The 20918-nt window shown below is 33.5% G+C and overlaps 1 protein-coding gene across 2 annotated transcripts in view; it reads right to left on the bottom strand.

Moving 5' to 3' along the window:
• Smap1 (small ArfGAP 1) overlaps positions 1-20918 on the bottom strand; it is a 171906-nt gene that overhangs the window by 61193 nt on the left and 89795 nt on the right. Inside the window, exons 5-6 of one of the 2 annotated variants that reach the window (XM_026391320.2) lie at positions 11574-11654; positions 4372-4452 (exon numbers count right to left, since the gene is read on the bottom strand). In XM_026391320.2, the coding sequence (XP_026247105.1) occupies positions 4372-4452; positions 11574-11654 (162 nt within the window). The remainder of the gene's footprint in view (positions 1-4371; positions 4453-11573; positions 11655-20918) is intronic. The other variant, XM_077801688.1, reaches the window with a different exon arrangement.

Consider the following 20918-nt stretch of genomic DNA (forward strand, 5'->3'; position numbering starts at 1 on the left):
TAAAACAAGGAGGCTTCTATCACCAATTCAGAAACCAGAACAAGAAAGAGTGTCAAATTCTGCCACAATAAGTTATAGAAATAAAATGCCCTATATATGTATGTATATTTGCATAAACTACTATAAATAGATGAAGAAAAGACAAAAAATATAACAGAAAAACAGACAAAAAATTGTGAACACGATTTTAGAAGAATAAATCTAAATTGGCAATAAACATATGAAAGGTACTGAGCATCATCTGTAATCAAGGAAATGGACAATAAATGAGATACCATTACATATTCACCAGGCTGCAAATACTAAAGTCTCTTGTCAGACCACATGTTGTAGAGAAAGTGAAAGGTGTTAAGAATATTTTTATATACATTTTGTAAAGTAGTTTGATATTATGCAGTAAAGTTTAAGATACAAATATATATGGCTCAGCGATTCCACTCCTAAGTACTTCCTAAAGAAATACTTGCTTAGATGAACACTTATAAAAGTGTTCATTGCAGCACTACTTATAATAGTTTAAACAAAACTATATAATAGAATTCAAATGTTCAACAGTGGAATGCATAAACTGTAAAATGTGTGCACGCGTGCATACACACATGAAAACTACAGTTATATACTATGTAACTGACTCTTACAAAATGTTGACTAAAAATAAATTTAAAAGAACATTAGTAATATTATTTTAGTCATAATATAGAAAATCAAACCACATTGTTTAGAGATACATGTAGAGGTGGTAAAGTTATTTTTAAGATGCAATGAGGGTTGGGGACGTAGCTCAGTTGTAGAGGGCTTGTCTAGCAAGCTTGAGGCCCTGAATTCATAATCCCCAGCACCACACAAACACATAAAAAGATGCAATGAAATTGGTATTCATAGAGGGGAAGAGAAATAATTTTTGTTTGGGAAGGGTCATGGGGGAGGTGAGTTTCTGGGGTGCTGATCTTGTTTTACTTTCTGATTTGGGTGATGATACATGTTGGTAATTTTACATAAAGATTATTAGATGTAACTGTGATGTAAGTTGTATATGTAGCACAGTTCCTGGCATACAGCAGATTGCCAATAAAGCCAAATCTTAATGATAAGGATATTATTCTGATTATTTGGATTATTCTTATTACTAGTTTAACTACTATTATACCAATTTCTTCTCTGTGGATTATTTATGCCTCCTGGAAACATCACCTCAGGAAGACTATCAAGAAAAATACCTATTTGTTAAATAAAGCTTCTTCATCTGTGCTACTGTTCTTCTAGCTTCTCCACTATGATACTTTTAAATGTATGGTTTTTCTTACATATTCTGCACTATTTGTTTGCAAAATTTTAATAGGAAGTAAAGTATTTTCCTCTATTGTTGAGAGCCACAGCCAAAGGGGCCCCAGCAAACTTCCAGCTGCCAGCAAACTTCCAGCTGCCAGTTGATGATTGGCTCACAGTGGCCCCAGCAAACTTCTAGCTGCCAGCTGATTGGCTCCTCTGCGGTGATGCTCATTGGGCTGTTTCCCCACCCTTTCAGACCACCGAGCTGCTCATTGGGGGACTCTTTTTGGCTCCGCCCACGCAACTCAGCCAATTGGCCTCAAGAGCAGGAGGAGTGGGGGAGGTTGAGAGGCTGGGAAGCCGGTGGTGGCAGTTGGGCTCTGAAGGTTTTTCCTGAGGAGCTGTTTTGTTTGGCGAGTGTGGTTCTAAAAATAAAGTTTGTTTCTTTTGACAAGTGGCTCCTGAATTGTGCCCAGCCAGACTGCGGCACTCTATATGATTTTTCTCTTAGCAAGGCCTCCACCATCAGCAGCAGGAGGGCTAATCTTTGCAGGGTAAGCAAGAGAAACAGATGAGGCATGAACATGGTTTAATAAAACCTATGGCTAAAAGAAAACACTAAAGGTGAAGTGCTAGATTTCTCACTGTTCACATACCCTGTATGCCTCAGGATTGTGATACAGAGACTACTCTGAAGTAACTGTTGGGGCCCATTATCACAGCAAACAACATAAGGTGATTATTTACAATGTAAGGCTACAAACACACAAGGTCACTACATCAGATGCTTACCATATTTTAATGGTGAAATACTTTTTTTTTTAAATAATGGAGGAATAAAGATGATGTTTTAAAAAGGAATTAAATTTTATATCTTACTACATATAACAATAAGGCATTATACAAACTATTTTAAAATTTCTAAGTTTTAGAACCTTATAGTGAGTTGAAAATTACTTTGTAATCAAATATGAAATTAGTGATTTCACTCACAGCTTCTTACTGATGTACATTAAAGTTACCATAGAAGAGTTAATGCTACTTAGTCAGTCAACAGGTTATAATCAACTTGAATCTAATGTATGAAATATGATATGTCAAGAGCTTTGTAATGTTTTGAACAACCAATAAAAAAAAGTATTAAATTCGTTAACACCTAAATTTAACACGGTGAAAGGTAAGAATTTAATTCAGTAAACTATCACTAAAACAATAATAGTGATATTCAAACAAACTTTAACTGAAAAAAGTATTTTAAAACATATTTCAAGGGATTCCACATAGCAAAATAATTCAATAGTCTTTAGGATTTAATTAATTACTTATCACTAAATAATAATTTATTAATCTTTCTGCAGGACCTTGGAATCAAGACACCAAAAGGAATTATAAGATAAAAAGCAACAATGAATCCATTTACATGTATTTAACACAAACGTAAGGAAACACAGGACTTAGCTCCACCTGACTAATAAATGATTTAAGGAAACAAAATACCTACTCATCTGTGTGAGATAAGGAATTTATCTAATAACATAAAACAGTAAAAGAAGGTAACAAGTAATAAAATCAAGTGCATAGCAATGTCTACAGAAGTTTGAGGAAAAGAAAAAGTGTACCTAGTTGGGATGTCTAATTGACTTTATGGAAAAGGTGAAATAAGGAAGTTTAAGGAGAGGTAGGGAAAGAAAAGGATGTTCTTGGCAAAACAATTTAACACACATGGAAAATATAGTTAGGTGACAGTGGAAGAGTCTAAATGGTATGAAAAATGAAACAGAAGCAGAGGAAGGGTCAGATGATGAATGGCTTTAATTGTCACATAAAGGAACTAAGATTCTCAGGGTACTTAATATCTCTTCAATGTTGAAGACTTGTTGATAACTTTTTGAGAGATTGTTCCAATAAATGACAAAGAAAGAACTGCTATATATTTCTGCACTGTAAATGGATGTACTTTGTGGTATTATAATAGGTCTCAAGTTGATTTTAAAATTTAAACAACTAACATCAAGGATGCTGCCTTTATGAACAATTCTCTTACCACACTTTAGGTTTATATGATAAAATGCATTCAGAGCCAATCCACCATACTTATATAATCAGGTCCTTTGCAAAAATATAATGATCTTCGTACCTCTAGTATACCTATCACATCTATCCTGCACACTACTACCAAAATGATCTTCCAAAAAAACCCTTCCAGATTTGGTACATCACCTGCTTTAGAATCTGGAGTGCTCCCATGGCCTTTCCTCCCCTCAAAAAACAAACATCTACAATGTGGGTTCAACTCATCATTTTGGCCTTATTTTTCACTACTTTTTATAAATAAACATATACCTTTTTTCAAACTCACTGTTTTTTTTTTCTTCTTTGTGGTGCTGGAGATTGAACCAAGGGTCTCGTACATGCTAGGCAAGTGCTCTACCACTGGCTACATCGCCAGCCATCAAACATCTCTTTCTTTTTTTTTTTAAATATACTTCCATTTACAAACATACTTCCATCTATTTCCAGTTTCCATGTCTATTTTCAGGCTATTCTCTTAAACTAATATACTCTTGTCTTCCATCTTAATCCTTCCTACACTTTTAGATCTAATTCAAATGTTATGAAGCATAAGATCTTTCCTGGAAGTCCCTTCAGCTATGACCTCTTCATTTTCTAAATTTCCACTGAAAGGTGTGTATGGAAACATTCCCAAGCCAAGTGTGATGGTGCATGCCCGTAATCCCAGCTATTCAGGAGGCTGAGGTAGGAGGATCAAAAGTCAAGGCTGGCCTGGGCAACATAGCAATACCTTGTATCAAAACAAAAACAAAAGCAACAAAAACCACCATTCTATATAACATTCATGAGAGAATACTTGTCCTTACACTTGTGTGTAAGATGATCTATACACACATTTATAATAGATTATAAATCATACAGGACAAGTCAAGAGGATATGCTTACCACACAGTATTCATTGAACAATTACTTAAAGGAAAACAAACTATTTGCATATCATAAATATCTAGAGGGTCATTAATACAAGTATATAAATAAGACGGTAATATTAATAGTTTTCTTTTTTTTTAAAAAAAAAAGGAATTTTACCTTTTCAGTTGTAAGTGGTTTTGTAGGCTTTTCTGGCTCCTTTTCTTTCTTTTTCTCTTCCTTCTTTTTTTCTTTTTCTTTCTAAAACATAGCCCAAAGTTTTGATAAGTTTATTTTTTAAGCATGGCCACTTTTAATTCTTTTTTTATTTTATTAGTTTGAATTATCATGTGAAAATATTCAATGTTTACAATACCTAAGTACTATTAAAATATAAAATACAGCAAATTTATATTCTCACTGAGATTATGTGTTGATAACTCAATACTAAGTATCTCTCCAAAAATTAAAATATAAGTGAGACAATTTAGTACATTTGATATGACATAAGTTCATGATATTTATTTTAAACAAATGCAAAATCCATTCAATAAATTCTCACTACATCCTTCCATAAGGATGTTCTTCCAGATAGCATTCATAATGCTGAATTTTGAACAAGCAAAGATAAACTAATTGATGAAACAGATCTCCTTTTTCACATGAGTGAAGACAAATTACAATGGATAACCACAAGGGTAACAGTATAAAATCACTATAATAGTTTTAAAAAATACAAAATATATTCAGGCCATTATTACAGGTTTTTAGTTTTCAAAATAGCAAATATTATTATTCTCTTGCAGAAAAAAATGATAAAGATAGTACATAGAGACCAGCAGTTAAGGTAAACTACAATGGAATCGTGATGATCACAATTTGCATTTCTAGAAAGGATGAAACATTTTAAAATTAAGGATCAAAAACAATAATGACAAATGTTAAGGGACATAAAATGCCAAAAAAATGAAAAAAGATTAGACAAAGAGCATTTTTTGTAGCATTTCAAGGAAGAAATGACTGGAAACCTAAAATTGAATGACTGCTACATCTGCGTACGAAAATATGCCTTAGTTTCTTGTACCAAATATAAAAAGATAAAACTGATGAAGAAATACAATCCATCAACAAATATATTTTAAAAATGTTCAATATCCCTAGCAATTAGAGAAACGCAAATCAAAACTACACTGAGATTCCATCTCTCTCCAGTCAGAATGGCAATTATCAAGAATAAAAAGCAACAATAAATGCTACCAAGAATGTGGGGGGAAAGGTATACTCATACATTGCTCATGGGACTGCAAAGTGTTGCAACCACTATGGAAAGCAGTATGGAGATTCCTCAGAAAACTTGGAATGGAACCACCATTGACCCAGCTATCCCACTCCTCAGTTTATACGCAAAGGACTTAAAAACAGCATACTACAATAACACAGACACATTGATGTTTATAGCAACTCAATTAACAATAGCTAAGCTATGGAACCAACCTAGATGCCCATCAACAGATGAATGGATAAAGAAAAAGTAGTATATATACACAATAGAATATTATTCAGCCTTAAAGAAGAATGAAATTATGGTACTTGCTGGTAAATGAATGGAGCTGGAGATTATCATGCTAAGAGAAATAAGCTAATCCAAAAGAATCAAAGGTGGAATATTTTTTCTGATATGTGGATGCTAATTCACAATAAGGAGGGAGGCTAGGGAAGAATAGAGGTACTTTGGATTAGACAGAGGGGAGTGAAGGGAGGGCAGGGGGTATGGAGGTAGGAAGGATAGTAGAATGAATGAACATTATTACTCTTTGTGCATATATGATTACACAACCAGTATAACTCTACATTATGTACAACCAGAAGAATGAGAAGTAATACTCTATTTATGTATAATGTTAAAATATATTTATACTGTATTATATAACTAATTAAAACAATTTTTTTTTAAAAAAAGGAATTGTTAAAAAAAAGAAAAAGAAAAAAGGAAGATCACATGATAAACACAGAAAATAGTCAAAAAAACTATGGGTTGAATTTGCATCTGTCCCTTTAAAATGGTCTTTGATACAACCTTCATCAGACCAAATTTGGTATATGTAAATCAGGAACAATAATATGGGCAATTTGTAGGGTATAATGTAAAAAAAAAAAAAAACAAAAAACAAAAAAAAACACTAGAAGCTCAAAATCAGGCAAAACTATGTTTGAGCTGTAATGGTGACAAATGCCTGTAATCCTAACAGCTTGTGAGACTGAGGTAGGAGAATCCCACGTGTGAAGCAAGACTTAGCAACTTAGTGAGGCCCTAAGCAACTTAACAAAACCCTGTCTCTAAAGGACTGGGGATGTGGCTCAGGAGTTAAGCACCCCTGGATTCAATCCCTGGTACCAGAACCAAAAAACTACATTGTTTGGGGATATGTACACCAGTATAAAATTATGATGAAAAGCAAAGGTGTAATGATAATGATGACAATGACAGTAACTATAAAAAGTCAGGATGCTAATTACCCATGGGAGAAAGGATGAGATTTTAAAAGGAAGGTAACATGGAAGATTTCGAAGTGTTAACAATGTTCAGTTCATGCAGTGGCACAGTGATAGTTTTATAAGTATTCATTAAAACAGACACATATTTAATGTGCATTTCAATATTAAAAAGAAAAAAGACACTAAAACCCTCAAAAACAGAACTCTGTAAACTGTAAAACACTACACAAATATGAGACACTGTAACTTTAGTATTTGCTGTAATGATATAAAAAAGAGGAAAGAAAAACCCTTGGTCCTTATCCCAAAGTTTAAAAGAAATTCATAGTGAAGATCTTATGACATGAATATACAATGTCTTCAACTCAAATTTAGGAACAGCAAGAAAATTCTAAAGCATTTCTCTTTTCTTTTATTGGTTCTTAATAAAGAGCAATGAGTGTAATAGTATTTCACAAATCAGTGATAGTATTTGAACTAAAACTTACACTAACAAACAGCATGAGTGTACAACTTTGTAGTGAAAGGAGAATAAATATATGACTAGAACTTCCAGAACCTATATAAAAAGAGTTTATATTCTGAGGTTCTTTTAGACTAAGGTTCTCTAAAACATCTGTTTCAATAATGCTTTTCAGGAATGAAATAAAAGTTAACATAAAGCTGAACTTTCTGAATACTTAAAAGTGCTAAAGCAAACAATCTATATTCTTTAACTACCAGATAAGAATATCAAAACTGGCATTTTGAGACTGGAGTGTAGGCAGTGATAGAGCACTTGCCTAGCACATGTGAGGCACTAGGTTCAATCCTCAACACCACATATAACAAATAAATAAAATAAAGGTATTGTGTACATCTACAACTAAAAATATATTTTTTAAAAAACTGATATTTTGTCATGAAAATTAAGGATATTAACACAGAACAGACAGAAGACCATCTAGAAAGTTGAATATATTTCTAAAAACATATTTTTATATCTGCTCAAGTACCTGGACTTCAGGTTCTAAAATAAGGAAGATGTGAGCCTTTAAGGATAACTAGAAACATTACTTATTGGTGATCAATCCCAACCCAAATCAAAACATTCATTTCCAAAACACAATTACCACTTATTAAGTGCTTCCTTATTACTTAGTTTAATTTTTATGAAAACCATTTAGTTACTGTCATTATTGTCCTCTTACAAATGAAGAAATGAAATCTTAGAAAAGTGGTGCCCGAAGCATCCCTTTAGGATAAGGGACTAGAGACTCCAAACATTCAAGTCTCTCTACTCAATGTGGTTCAGTGGAGCTTTTGCTATTCTTGTTATTGTTACTCTTTACCACAACAGTTAATATTCACTGAACCCTTACTATGTGCCAGGTGCTGTTTTGAGTTAGTCCTCACAATAACTTCATGAGGTAAGTAACATTATCTTGGGCTGGGATGTAGCACAGTGCAAAGTGTTTGCCGTGCAAAGTGTTTGCCGTGCAAAGTGTTTGCCTCGCATTTGCAAAGCCCTAGGTTCAATCCCCAGTTCCAGAAAAGATAACAACAACAACAACAACAACCACCTTCATTTTGTAAGTAAAGAATAAATGAGTTGTATAAAAATCCTTCATATATTACAAGATGTTTTCTATATATTATTAGCAAAGTTTGGTGAGGCAAGCAATGCAAAAACACATTCTCACTAGTACATTGAGTACAGGTAGCTCCATAACCTCTCATAGATGTTAGTTTTGATATGGTCTGAAAATCTGTGCTCACCCCAAAATTCTTACATTGAAAATAAATCTACAATATGATGGAATTAAGAGGTGAAGCCTTTCATAGGTGATTACATCATGAGGGTGGAGTACTCCTGTCTAGGATTAGCACTCTTATAAAAGAGGCCCTGGAGAGATCTCTTGCCCATTTTCACCATAATAAGCCAGTGAGAACGTGCATTCTATGACTAAGGAAGTGGGGTGCACAAGACATACAGTGTCCTGAAGCCTTGAGCTTTTACTTTTTTATAGCCTTCGAAAATATGAGAAATAAATTTCTGTTCAAAAGATATTCAATCTTTGGTAAAAATTTTCAAGGAAGGCATTATGATGAGTAGGAAAGACTTCCTAAACACTGCAACTGGCAGGCACATATGAAATCACCAAAATAAATCAAATTAGCTAGCTACATTTAATAGAGGAAGAACATGATTTATGCTTTTAAACACTGGAATTTCAGCCATCGAAATATGGTTGTCATCTACTCTGATTCTAGATGTGGTATTATAACACAGGGTTTGAAGTAACAGTAACAGCATGGACTCTAAACTCAGATAATACAGTTTAACCCACTATAGAATCAATAGCTGCTAAAAGATCAAAGAAGCCTTTTAGAACCTAAGAAGTTCTATTTTCTCTGAAAGAATAAAATACAGCAGGTTTTGGTACTGTAAAATAGTAGTTCCTGAAATTTGGTTGGTACACATAAGAATTATATAGCGAAATGACAGACCTCCTGTTCAAGAAAATGGATAAACATTCTAGAGTCCTATAAGACAGAAAAAAACTACATATTGGGTTCATCATAATCAAACTATACTTAAGTTACTGAGTTGAAGACATGGGTGCCAAATTTTGATTAGATACTATCTTTAAAAGTATGAGCATATATTCTCTACTATACTTGTACACTTACTTATTAGCTTACATAGTAACACTATAATAACAAGATAAAATACAAACAAAATATAATTTTAAAATTATGAGAAAAAGCATGAAAAGACATTCTAAATGGACTACCTAAGCTATAGACATTAGATTTTTGAGATCAAATAAGATCACTGCTTTCTGAGATCCAGAAGCAGGAACCACATAAAAGCATAATCCTATAGTAACACATGCCTTCAATCCCAGCAACCTGGTAGGATGAGGCAGAAGGATCACAAGCTGTAGTCCAGCCTGGGCAACTTAGTAAGACCCTGTCTCAAAATAAAAAATAAAAAGGGATGGGGATGTAGCACAGTGGTAGAGTGTCCATGGATTCACTCCCCAGTAATATGCATATATACACAAAGTGCAATCCAGGGATTTCACGTTCTTTCCCTATGAGAAATATCTTCAGGGAAAATTTTCACAGGGCCAAACCTGCCTTTTGGCATCTTTCCACTTTCTCAAGGCAACCCAAAAACTCCTAGAGTGCTTGTTTCCTCAAACTGCCTACTGACCTAAGCCACCAATAATACTCAAATAACCCAGTCTATCTACTTCCAACCCTGTACTTTGTGCTCTAAAACCATCCCTCATAATTTCATGAATTTCCCTTGCTCAGCTAATAACTCATGGATTCAAATGTTCCCAACTTTCTATTCTCTTGGTTTTCCTCCTGTCACTCAATATACTGGCTGGGGTTGGGGTCTTGGTCTCCCCACCACCATAAATCTGAGCTGTAGACTTGTATGTCCAATCATCTGCATATTCCACAGTTACTTCATACTCAGTATATTCAACTTTTAATTCATTTCCTTCTCCTTTCTATTCTCAAACTTATTTATTCCCTTCAACTTATATCCTTATCTCACTAAATAGTTTCATCATCTATGGAGAGGGGCTCAAGCCAGACACTGAGTCACAGGCTTTCCAAAGCACCTCAATGATTCATCAATTACTAAACTCCAAAGATTCTACCTTAATATCTCTCAAAACTATGCTCTCCTTTTCATGTTTATCCTCATTTACCACATGCCTCCATCATTTTATTCCTGGATAAATCTTGGTTCTCAAGCCTTTTAGTCACCCATCACCAAAATCTCAGTCCCCATGGAGCCAGTAGAGTAGTGTTATAACATGAAAATCTGATCCTGTCACTCCTCAGAAGTCATCATTAAAGTGCCTGGGTCTTCAGAATGAACACCAAATCCTTTAAGCAGGCTTTTAAGAAAGCTCTCACACTTCTCTATCTTGCTGTTACTGCAGCTATGCCATTCACCTTGCAACTCCTCAAGCACTATACTTTACCCATAAACTTTTTAACAAGGTGCTTTCTCTCTCTATTTGGAATTCCTCCTAATCCTTATATCTTGAAACGTATTCAGAGTATAAGATGCATCAAAAGCACGCCTGCTGTATTAACAGCAGCACAGTGAGTTTTCCTCAATCACTAAACTGATTATATTGCACTATAAACTGCTGTACAGCTGTTTTCCTTCATTAGATTGTAAACTCCTTGTGTGCAGGGGCTTTATATTGTTTTGCTTGCCTTTATATCCCTCATATCTAGCATGCCATTTATCAAGGAATAGACACTAGAAAAATGATAGCTGAAAGAAGTCCCCCCAAACTAATTAATTCAGGCCAATGTAACAAAAGAAAAAAGGTTAAGATTCAAAGGAAATTACAATTCTCAAATATTTTAGGGCACTCTTTAAAAATGCATAGTGATGATACCATGTACCCAATACCCCCATTCAAAATGTATTCTAATAATCAATATTCTAAATTAATAAACCCAAATTACATACATTTTATCTATATAATGGTTGCTATTGCTTCAAAAAATTTTGATATCAATTTTTTTCAAGTACTTATAATAATAGAAACACAAACAGTTCCTTAAAGTGTAAGATAGTAATAACAACAAAAAACTAATTGCTTAACTACTGTTGAGATATATTTATGGCCCAATAAAACAGTAACCCTGAAATTAAATATAGACTAAAACCCTTTAATTATACCTGTGGCATAAAAAAAACTGAAGAAATTGTTGCTTTTAAAAACACAATTAGTACTGTGGATCATTCAAAATTAAAAAAAAAAAGCTATTGTAGTGCTCTTAAATTATGGCAAATTGTGAAAGAAAGTTCATTTATCACTGAATACCACATAATGCAGATGGTTAAAACACTACCATACCTCCAATTTGTTTTTCTCAACAGCAACTTGCAGAGAAGGAGAAGATACCAAAGGCTGAAGAGGAGCATCAGAAGAGGAAATCTGCAAAGTGCAGATAAAAAGTCAGGAAAAAAAAAGTGATCAGAATTGACAGGCATAAGAAAGACTCATTTATTTCTGAGATACAGAAGCATGTTAAAAGGGAAAACATGCATAAAAAAGGAAATACTGCTTTTTTAAAATTTCCATGTGAAATTCTTAAAGGAAATAGTACAGAATAGTGTATTATTTAAAGCTGATTTCACTAGACTATATAGATCACACCAAAAATTGGTGAAAAATAATTAAACCTCTCTGATAGGTCACTTTCAGTCAATATGACTATTGAAAGCTAATGTTCTGAAGCATGAACATTGTCCCAAGTAGAACAGTGAAAATAACTTTGTTTTTAACTGATAGCTTTAAAGAATGAAAAATAAAACAGCTGAAAGATTAAAATTTTTAATCAATGATTTAAGAAAATAGGTTAAAAAAAAAAGAAAGGCTGGGAGAAAAGACTGGACTAATGTAATTTAACAACTGAACAGCAGACAGACTTAATTCAAACCAATTTATATACTTGCTTCTTTAAGATTAGCATGCAAATACCATTTCCAGTGCTATACTTGCTGAATTACCCCCAAAACATTATGAGACAGTTATAAATGCAGTGGAGGTAATTTATACACGAAAAAGTGTTTCATCCAAAAGCTTTTTCACACATCTTCCTACCCAATTTCTACATGCATAGTTGATCACTTTAATGAAAGCATTATCTTCTTGCTCTCTTTTACTGCCAAAATATAACTGAAATACATTTACAAAATGCATAATACATCTTTGGAGCCATAAAAGTGACATCTCTATATTGCCCTATCATATGCCTGTGTGGAATTTTTAAGGTGATAGTACAGATAGATCATTATATAATGTCAAAATAACACTGCAAGATGACAAGTCCTCCTTCAATCTCCTTGTTAAGTTAGTTCAGGATATTTTTTTCCTGCAGTGTTGGCTCTGTTATAACTACATAAACTAGCTATTTAATTACTACTAAAGCACATTCATATAAAAGTAGTACACAATACAAGGATCTTTCATTTTAAAAAGGTCAAAATTGCATTAGAGACTGGCTTAAAGATGATTTGTCCTACTGGATATTCACTTACTAGAGATCTTTAACTGAAAGTTTACATAAAAAAACAAGAAATTAAAAAGCAATAATTTAAAATATCATAACTTGCATCATAAAGCTCCTTTTTCCTCAAACTTGCAACATAAAGCCCCTTTTCCTCAAACTCATGTAAAACCACAACATAAAAATATGAAAGGTTCCGGACACAATGGCACATGCTTATAATTCCCATGACTCAGGAGGCTGAAGCAGGAGGATTGTAAATTCAAGGTCAGACTCACCAACTTTGTGAGACCCTGTCTCAAAATTATAAAGGGCTGGGGCATAGCTCAGTTGTAAAGCACCTCTTGGATTCAACCCTCAGTATAAAAAAATTAAATAAATAAATAAAATACAATGACCATCAAGAATTACCAGTCTTTAGAAAATAAGATAATTTCATTGTAAAACTGTTCTGTTTTTGAGAAGACGATAAACTGACTTGGCCAATCTCAAAACTAAGAAATAGAAATATGAAATTTTTAGTCAATAAATATTATTAGTAGTAATTTAACAAACATTTTAATGCAAAAAAAATGGAAGAGGGAGAAAATTTTAAAAAAACAGAAGAGGGAGAAGAAAATACAATGTTCCAGATAAGAAGAGAAACCTGTTCAGTAAGAAAGACAATGAAAAATCTTATAAGCATATCAACAAATTATGATATACTATTTGCTATTAAAAAAAGAAATGAATTAAGAGCACATACAAAAGTAGGGTGGAATTCAGAAACATGCAAAGAAAGAAGTCAGACATAGAAGAACACATAGTGTTTTGTACTATTCACGTGAAACTCTAGAAAAGAAAATGTAACCTACTGTGATAAAAAGCAAATCAATGGTTTATCTGAGTTGGGGTAGAAGATGATTATTAACAAGGGGCCCAAAAGAGCCTTTTGGAATGATGCAAAAGTTCTTTACCTGATTATGGTGGTAGTGGTTTTTTTTTATTTTCCAACCATTAAAATATATGCATTTTATTTTCTATAAATTATACCTCAATAAAGTTGATTTTTAAAAAGTCAATGAGCGGGGTAAAATACATTGTGTGAGCAAGGAATAAAGAAACAGAGCTGAACATATTGGCAACTGAAAATAAGAAGCACTACAAGTGTTAAGTGGAAGAGAGACAAAAGGATGGCAAAGATTAAAAGGAAATACAGAGGCAACAAAAACTAGGTGCTCTGGGGAATTTCTAAATCTCTCAAAACTATCTGCTTCTTACCACCCTAGTATTTTTACTGCCACTATCCATCTCCTGAATTAGTCCTAATAAGTCCCCCCATTCCAATTCTTATTCTTTGCCAAACCCATTCTCCATACTTCATCATTTTGAAATGCAAATTTTATCACATTCTCGGCTTAGAAATCTTAATAGTTTACATACATTATAGAAAGTCAAATTACAAACTCCTTAAACAGGCCACACTGACCTAGTTCTCCCTACTCCCTTCCCTGCCTGGGATATACTCTGTTTTGGGGGTTTCAGGTCTCTAGTCTACATCCAACAGTCATTGCTTTTACTGTTCCACTGTTTGAAATACCAATACCTTCTATTAGTCCCTACTCATCCTTTAAATTTGAGGTGACACTGCCCCCTCCAGGAAATATTCAAATGATTATTTGACACCTTCAGACTGAGTTACACAGACCCTTTATATGTGTTCTTAAATAGCTTCTGTAATATTATCATATTATAAAAGTTATCAATACTGTCCTGGAAATATCTGATTATTCATTAATATTCTCTATCCAATTAAGTTCTCTGAGGAAGACATTTCTAGTATGCTCACTATTTTTAGCAATTGTCAACCAATAGATCTCAATAAATGTTTCTGTTATAGGAAAAGAGGAGGAAGAGAGAATTTCAGAGGGAGAACTAGAGGAAGACTCAAATCTCTGCAGTTGTCATTGTCCTGTGGAAGTTCACTGGCTTGCTAAGATACTTTTCTTAAATCCCTTATAAATTTATTTTCAAACTTAGTATTTATTTTAACTAGATATTAATTTCCATTCTACTGAATTTTCACACTTTCATATGGATAGAGGAAAAGACTTAGAAAAATTTTCAGGGACTTGGTTATGTCAGTAAATTTGGTAGTCATGTTTAAAAGTCCTTTTCTTCCCTACCTTTCTCCTGCCCATCCTTTCCATCCATGAGAAAATATGCAAAGTGAAACTGAAGCTTTTCAGAAGTCTAGAAATCATTTAAAAAAAAAAAAAAAAAAGGATTTTTGGCCAGGCACAGTGGCGCATACCTGTAATCCCAGTGACCTGGGAGGCTGAGGCAGGAGGATGGCAAGTTTGAGGCAAGACTCAGCAAGTTGACACCCAGTCACAAAATAAAAAATAAAAAGAACTGGGGATGTAACTCAATGGTAAAGCACTCCTGGTCAATTCCCAGTATCCTCACCCCACCTCCCTGAATAAAAAGATTTCCAATGTCATTTATACTTCTGGGATGTCTTTTTACACAAAAGCTAAAAACATTTAATAAATTAACAAATAATCATATGAAAAACCTATCAATTAAACTCACCATTATTAGGAGTATTAAAAGACTTTGATAAACTTAACCAAGTAAACATGGCTACTAAACATGTGGAAGAAGCCTGTCTTAATATATTAAATTTAAAAAAAATTTTGTTTTCGTTAAGTTATACGTGACAGTAGAATGCATTTATGCACTTTGATATACCATACATAGATGGGATATACTTTCTCATAGAATTTTCTGAGTGTACATGTTGCAGAATCATATTGATAATGTAGTCATATATATATATAGTAACAATGTCTGTTTCATTCTATCTTTCCTATCCCCACATCCCCTCCCCTACCCTCCTGTCACTTCCCTCTACCTAATCTAAGGTAATGCTATTCTTCCCTAGTGTCCCCTCCCACAACCTTACTGTGAATTAGCATCCACATATTAGAGAAAACATTCAGCCCTTGGTTTTCTGGGATTGGCTTATTTAGCTTAGCATGATATTTTCCAACTCCAACCATTTACTGGCAAATGCCATAATTTCACTCCTCTTTAAAGCTGAGTAATATTCCACTGAGTGTATATACAACATTTTCTTTATCCATTTCTCTATTGAGGGACATCTAGGTTGGTTGGTTCCATCGTCCAGCTATTGTGAATTAAGCTGCTACAAACACTGATGTGGTTGTGTCACTAAACTACCCTGATTTTAAGTCCTTTAAGTATAAACCAAAGAGTGGATATTTTCTGAGGAATCTCCTTACTGTTTTCCATAGTGGTTGCATTAATTTGTAGTCCCACAGCAATGTATGAGTGTACCTTTTTCACCACATCTTCGCCAACATTTATTATTGCCTATCTTCTTGATGATTGCCATTCTGACAAGAGTTGAAATCTTAAGAGTAATTTTGATTTGCATTTCTCTAATTGCTAGAGATGTTGAACACTTTTTCATATATTTGTTGATTGAATGTATTTCTTCTTCTGTGAAGTGTCTGTTCAGTTCCTTAGTCCATTTATTGATTGGGTTGTTTGTTTTTTTGGTGTTAAGATTTTTGAGCTCTTCATATACCCTTGAGATTAATGCTTTATTGAAGGTGCAAGTGGTAATGATTTTCTCCTCACGTTATTGTTTCCTTTGCTGAAAAGAAGCTTTTTAATTTAAATCCATCCCATTTATTGATTCTTGATTTTACTTCTTGCGCTTAGGAGTCTTGTTAAGGAAGTCAGATCCTAGGCTTATATGGTAAAGATTTGGGCCTATTTTTTCTTCTAAAACCGTTCTTTGTTCTAGTGCTTAAGTCTTTGAACCACTTTGAGTAGATTTTTGTGCGGGGTGAGAAACAGAGGTTTAATTTCCTTTTTCTACATATGGATTTCCAGTTTTGCCAGCACCATTTGTTGAACAGGATATTTTTTCTCCAGTCAATGTTTTTGGCACCCTTGTCTAGTATGAGATAATCATATTTATGTGGGTTCGTCTTTGTGTCCTCTATTCTGTACCACTGGTCTAAAGTCTATTTTGGTGCCAATACTATGCCATTTTTGTTACTATAACTCTGTAGTACAGTTTAAGGTCTGGTATTGTGATGCCTCCTGCTTCACTTTTCTTGCTAAGGATTGTTTTAGCTATTCTGGGTCTCTTATTTTTCCAAATAAATTTCCTGATTGTTTTTCTATTTCTATGAAGAATGTCATTGGGATTTTAGTAGGAATTGCATTAAATCTGTATAATGCTTTTGGTACTATGGCCATTTTGACAATATTAACTCTACCTATCCAGGAGCATGGTTTTCTCTGAGGTTTTCTTCAATTTCTTTTGTTAGTGTTCTATAATTTTCATTGTAGAGGTCTTTCACCTCTTTTGTTAGATTGATTCCCAGGGTTTTTGTTTTTGTTTTGTTTTGTTGTTTTTTTTTTTTTTTGAGGCTATTGTGAATGGAGTAGTTTTCCTAATTTCTCTTTCAGTGGATTCATTGCTGATGTATAGGAATGTATTTGATTTATGAGTGTTGATTTTATATCCTGCTACTTTGTTGAATTCATTTATTAGTTCTAGAAGTTTTCTGGTGGAATTTTTTGGATCTTATAGGTATAGAATTATGTCATCAGGAAACAGTGATAGTTTGAGCTCTTCTTTACCTATTTGTGTCCCTTTAATTTCTTTCTTTTGTCTAATTGCTGTGGCTAGAGTTTCAAGGATGATGTTGAATAGAAGTGGTAAAAGAGGTCTTGTTCCAGTTCTTAGAGGGAATGCATTCACTTTTTCTCCATGTAGAATGATACCAGCCTTGGGTTTAGTATACATAGCTTTTATGATGTTGAGGTATGTTCCTACTATCCCTAGTTTTTCTAGTGTTTTGCACATGAAGGTGTGCTTTTTTTTTGTCAAATGCTTTTTCTGCATCTATTAAGATGATCATATGATTCTATTAATATGATGAATTACGTTTATTGATTTCCGTGTGTTGAACCAACCCTCCATCCTTGGGATGAATCCTACTTGATGGTGGTGCACTATCTTTTTAATATGTTTTTATATGCAGTTTGCCAGAATTTTATCGAGAATTTTTGCATCTATGTTCATCAAGGATACTGGTCTGAAGTTTTCTTTCCTTGATGTGTCTTTGTCTGGTTTTGGTATCAGGATGACATTAGCCTTGTAAAATGACTATGGAAGGGTTCCCTCCTTTCCTGTTTCATGGAATACTTTGAGGAGCACTGGTGTCAATTCTTCTTTGAAAATCTTGTGGAACTTGGCTGAGAATCCATCTGGTCCTGGACTTTTCTTGATTGGTAGGCTTTTGATGGCATTTTCTATTTCATTACTTGAAAATGATCTATTTAAATCATGTATGACCTCCTCATTCAGTATGGGTAGGTCATATGTCTCTAGAAATTTGTCAATGTCTTCGATATTTTCTACTTTATTAGAGTATAAATTTTCAAAATAGCTTCTAATTATCTTTTGTATTTCAGATGTGTCCATTGTGATATTTCCTTCTTCATCTTATATTTTAGTAATTTGAATTTTCCTTTTCTCTTCATTAGCACGGCCAGGGGTTATCTATTTTTTCAAAGAACCAACTTTTTGTTGTCAATTTTTTCAATTGTTTCTTTTGTTCTAATTTCACCTCTGATTTTAATTATTTCCTGTCTTCTACTGCTTTTGATGTAGATTTGTTCTTCTTTTTCTTGGGCTTTGAGATATAGTGTTAGGTCATTTATTTATTGACGTTTTATTCTTTTAATGTGCTCAATGCAATAAACTTTCCTCTTATTACTTTCTTCATAGTGTCCCAGAGATTTTGATATGTTGTATTAGTGTTCTCATTTACCTTTAAGAAATTTTTTATTTCATCCTTGATTTCTTCTATTATCCATTCATCATTCAATTGTGTATTATTTAGTCTCCATGTATTATAGTAACTTGTATTTTATTTTTAGTTTTATTGTTGATTTCTAATTTCATCCCATTATATTCTGATAGAATATAGGGTATTAGCTCTGTTTTTTTGTAGTTACTAAGAGTTGCTTTGTGGCATAAGATATGGTCTATTATAGAGAAGGATCCATGTGCTGCTGAGAATAAAGTATATTCTCTCATTGATGGATGAAATGCTCTGTATATGTCTGGTAAGTCTGAATTATTGATTGTATTATTCAGTTCTACAGTTTCCTTATTTAGTTTTTGTTTAGAAGATCTGTCCAGTGGTGAGAGAAGTGTGTTAAAGTCCCCCAGTATTATTGTATTGTGATCTATTTGACTCTTCAAATTGAGAATGGTTTGTTTGATGTACATAGATGCTAGTAAGATTCTAAGCAGAGAAAGCCATGACCCATGCTTAGACTCAACCTACAGAAATTATAAGATAGTAAATTGTGTTAAGTCATCAAATTTCCAGTAAATTATGAAGTAGGAAATAAAATTAATATAATAACCAATCTCTTTTTTAAAGAAGTGCAAAATCCTGAGCAACCTGGGATTCAAGTTCTCCATATAATCCTATTTGTTTTTTGAAATTTACCTCCTCATGTATTTATTTTCTCTTCCTCATCTACCTCCTCCTGATAATCTCTCTTTCACACTTGCTAAACAGAACAATCTTATGGATTACTTACCAAACCCTAAGCACCAAATAATACCCCCAGGCTTTCCTTCCTCACCTCACTTTGGCAGAGATGGGAGAAAATGTCCCTTCAGATTGGAAAGTCTTTCCTGCATTGTCAACATTTCTTCTTACATACCAGCCCATTTCCTCCTTGCTGAAATTCTACTTCCCTATTGAGGATAATCTCAAAAATAATTCCTTTAAGAATTATTCTAGTGGAAATAAACTACTGCTTTGTACATTCTGTTTTTATAGCACTTTTACTCTTTGGTAACAACAATTACTTCATTCTGCTTTAGAATACAGTTCACAGTACATGTCTATGACATGCTGAAAGTGTTTGAAAATAAGCTACTTGGAGCAACAATTAAATCAATGTCAGTGCCCTGCACATGATACATACTCACTAATGTTGCCTGATTAAATGAAAACATAAACAAAGGAACATTCCAAGGGGATTTCAACAGTTAATTTCTGTCATTCTATACCTAATTTCAAAAGGAGATTAACACAAATCTTTGGAAAGAGTGTAATGAGGTTTGATAATGAATGAGGACAAAGTGACCATGTTTGTGCCCAGGATCATGTAGTTATAAGACACACACACATAAAATCTTTTCTAGTTTGACACTATAAATCAGTAAACATTTCTTCTAGTACAAAAATATTTCTACATACTTTCCTTTGTTTTTGCCCCTCTCTGAACTTTGCTTTTCTCCTTTAAGCCTTCTTCTATAACTCATGTTTACAGTGCCACAGAGCACTCAACACTGCAAGTTCTATACACAAACTCCTTCTATCAAAATAAAACATATAAGCCCCTCTGCTTTCTCAAAAGTACTACGTTAAAGCCATAATCTACAACTGTAAATAAATCCCTAGGAATGATTCTATCATAGCCACTCTCGCACTCTATATAATGGATTGAATGAGGATTGGTTCACAGACATATTAGATGGCCTGGGAAGCAGAGGGGTAAGAATTTAGAAAACGCACAAAACTGCCTTTTTTTAGTTTACTGCTTCGTATTTTGTCACAACATTTTGAAATGTTTTGCTATAAAAAGGCAAGAAATATATTGGTATAGTGGTTTAAAGAGTAAAAATTATTGCCTTACACAGAGGAAAAGAGTCATCTTTATGCCTTTACTGCAAAACTCTCAAAATAAGAAAACAAATTAAGAGCAGTAACACATCCTGGAGCACTTAAAAAAGACATGAAACAAAAGGAAATAGACAAATTATAAAAATCAGACAGAAAAGCTACAAACTAATTTAGAGCTATTTAATATAGAATAATAGTATCATCAAGCTTAATAGCCACTTGAAAGAGCTCTTCTTTATCAGAGTTATCTCTAGCTTCCATATGAGGGAAAACATACAACCCTTGACTTCCTCAGTTTGACTTATTTCGGTTAACATATTGGTCTCAAGTTCCATCCATTTTCCTGCAAATTTCATTATTCTTTATGTCAGAATAAAATGCCACTGTATGTATACCATATTTTCTTTTCCATTCATCCACTGACAGACACCCAGGCTAGTTCCTAGTGCT

Source organism: Urocitellus parryii, chromosome 8 (assembly GCF_045843805.1).
Source record: "Urocitellus parryii isolate mUroPar1 chromosome 8, mUroPar1.hap1, whole genome shotgun sequence".
NCBI classification, from domain to species: Eukaryota; Metazoa; Chordata; class Mammalia; order Rodentia; family Sciuridae; genus Urocitellus; species Urocitellus parryii.